Below are 1,488 nucleotides of genomic sequence, written 5' to 3'. Positions count from 1 at the left end.
TTTATTTATTTATTTATTTATTTATTTATTTATTTATTTATTTATTTATTTTTGTGTTTGGTGGAGGCAGGGAGCGGGAGGATCATTCCTCATATGAAATCTCTTCTGTTATACGTCGGTTTCGGTGAGTGGTTTCAAGTTCTGAGGATGCCTAATTATGTTTTTTAAAGTGTGAAACACAGCACCCCAGTCAGGAAAAGTTATTGAATTTTCTCGAGGATGTGAACGTACTTTTTCTTCCCTCCAGCCCCTCTTCCCCTCTCCCCCCCTCTCTCTCTCTCTCTCTCTCTCTCTCTCTCTCTCTCTCTCTCTCTCTCTCTCTCCCCCCCTCTCTCCCCAACCACGTTCCATCCTCCCATTGCAATGCCATGACTCATTTCCTTCTCTTCATCTCTCTGTTGCAGGGAAACAACCCACGAAGAAATGGAAAAAGCGGCAGAAGGGAGATAACCGGAGAAATTCCTCTTTTGGGGTCGTGAAGAGACCGACGTTGGCAGGAGGAGGGGGCGAGTGTGTGAGAAAAAGGAGAACATGAATAGAAAGAAGTTAGAACAAGGCGACATATTATGAAGAATAAAGGCTCTTTGTGATTGTAGCATCAAAGAAACGTACCTTACCACAATAGAGAGATAAAGAAAAACAAAAAAACAAAATTTCAGTGATAGATCTATATATAGAAAAGAAGACGAAAAGATGTAGCTTGATAACAAAATATTATGTTATTACAGTTTGTAATTATAGTTGGACTCTGGACATAATTGAATACTTTAAAAGATAATATATTTTCCCAGACAAAGTTAGTTACTAAAAAAAAACGACTTGACATGAATGGAATTTGAACCAGATCCTAATACAATAAAGGGCAAGAAGAAAGACAGAACGTGAAAGTCCTGTCCACACGAGCAGCCGATTGTGAATGAAAGAAGGGAGGAGCAGGAGGAGGAGGAGGAGGAAAAAACGAGGAGTGAGATTTGTCGGTGTGTAGTTGTACTGGTGTGTGCTGGTGCGTGCTTGTGCGTGCTGGTGCATGCTGGTGTGTGCTGGTGTGTGCTGGCAGAGGGATGTGTAGAGAAAATCTCCTGACACACTCGCTGAGTGAGGGCAGACGATGCTTCAGTGTGTGCGGAGTCAAATCAAGGTAGGTCCAACCTTCTGCCTCCCCCCTCCACTTTCCTTTCAAACATACACACTCACATACACATACACATACACATACACATACACATACACATACACATACACATACACACACCTGCGCACCACGCAAACACCCATCCACGAACAGGCACAACCGCACAGAAATGCATATAATAATTCACACACACATACACACACACACACACACACACACACACACACACACACACACACACACACACACACACACACTCCAATAAAAAGCAAACTCCTCCATAAACGTTTGTTATTCTAAGATTAAGTTACTTCTTCCAGACGCAAAATATACGCAATCTGTGGTCTAGCGGTTAG

The 1,488-nt window shown here is 42.2% G+C and overlaps 1 protein-coding gene across 1 annotated transcript in view; it reads left to right on the top strand.

Annotated features, from left to right (window-relative positions):
- LOC101864682 overlaps nucleotides 1–1,488 on the top strand; it is a 76,926-nt gene that overhangs the window by 11,014 nt on the left and 64,424 nt on the right. Inside the window, exon 2 of the mRNA XM_005096238.3 lies at nucleotides 405–1,138. Within this exon, the coding sequence (XP_005096295.1) occupies nucleotides 1,109–1,138 (30 nt within the window). The 5' untranslated portion in view covers nucleotides 405–1,108. The remainder of the gene's footprint in view (nucleotides 1–404; nucleotides 1,139–1,488) is intronic.

The sequence above is a fragment of the Aplysia californica genome, unplaced genomic scaffold (assembly GCF_000002075.1).
Source record: "Aplysia californica isolate F4 #8 unplaced genomic scaffold, AplCal3.0 scaffold00124, whole genome shotgun sequence".
Classification (NCBI taxonomy): Eukaryota; Metazoa; Mollusca; class Gastropoda; order Aplysiida; family Aplysiidae; genus Aplysia; species Aplysia californica.
Note: the sequence above shows the minus strand (reverse complement) of the source record. Positions and strands in the feature narration are given on the sequence as shown.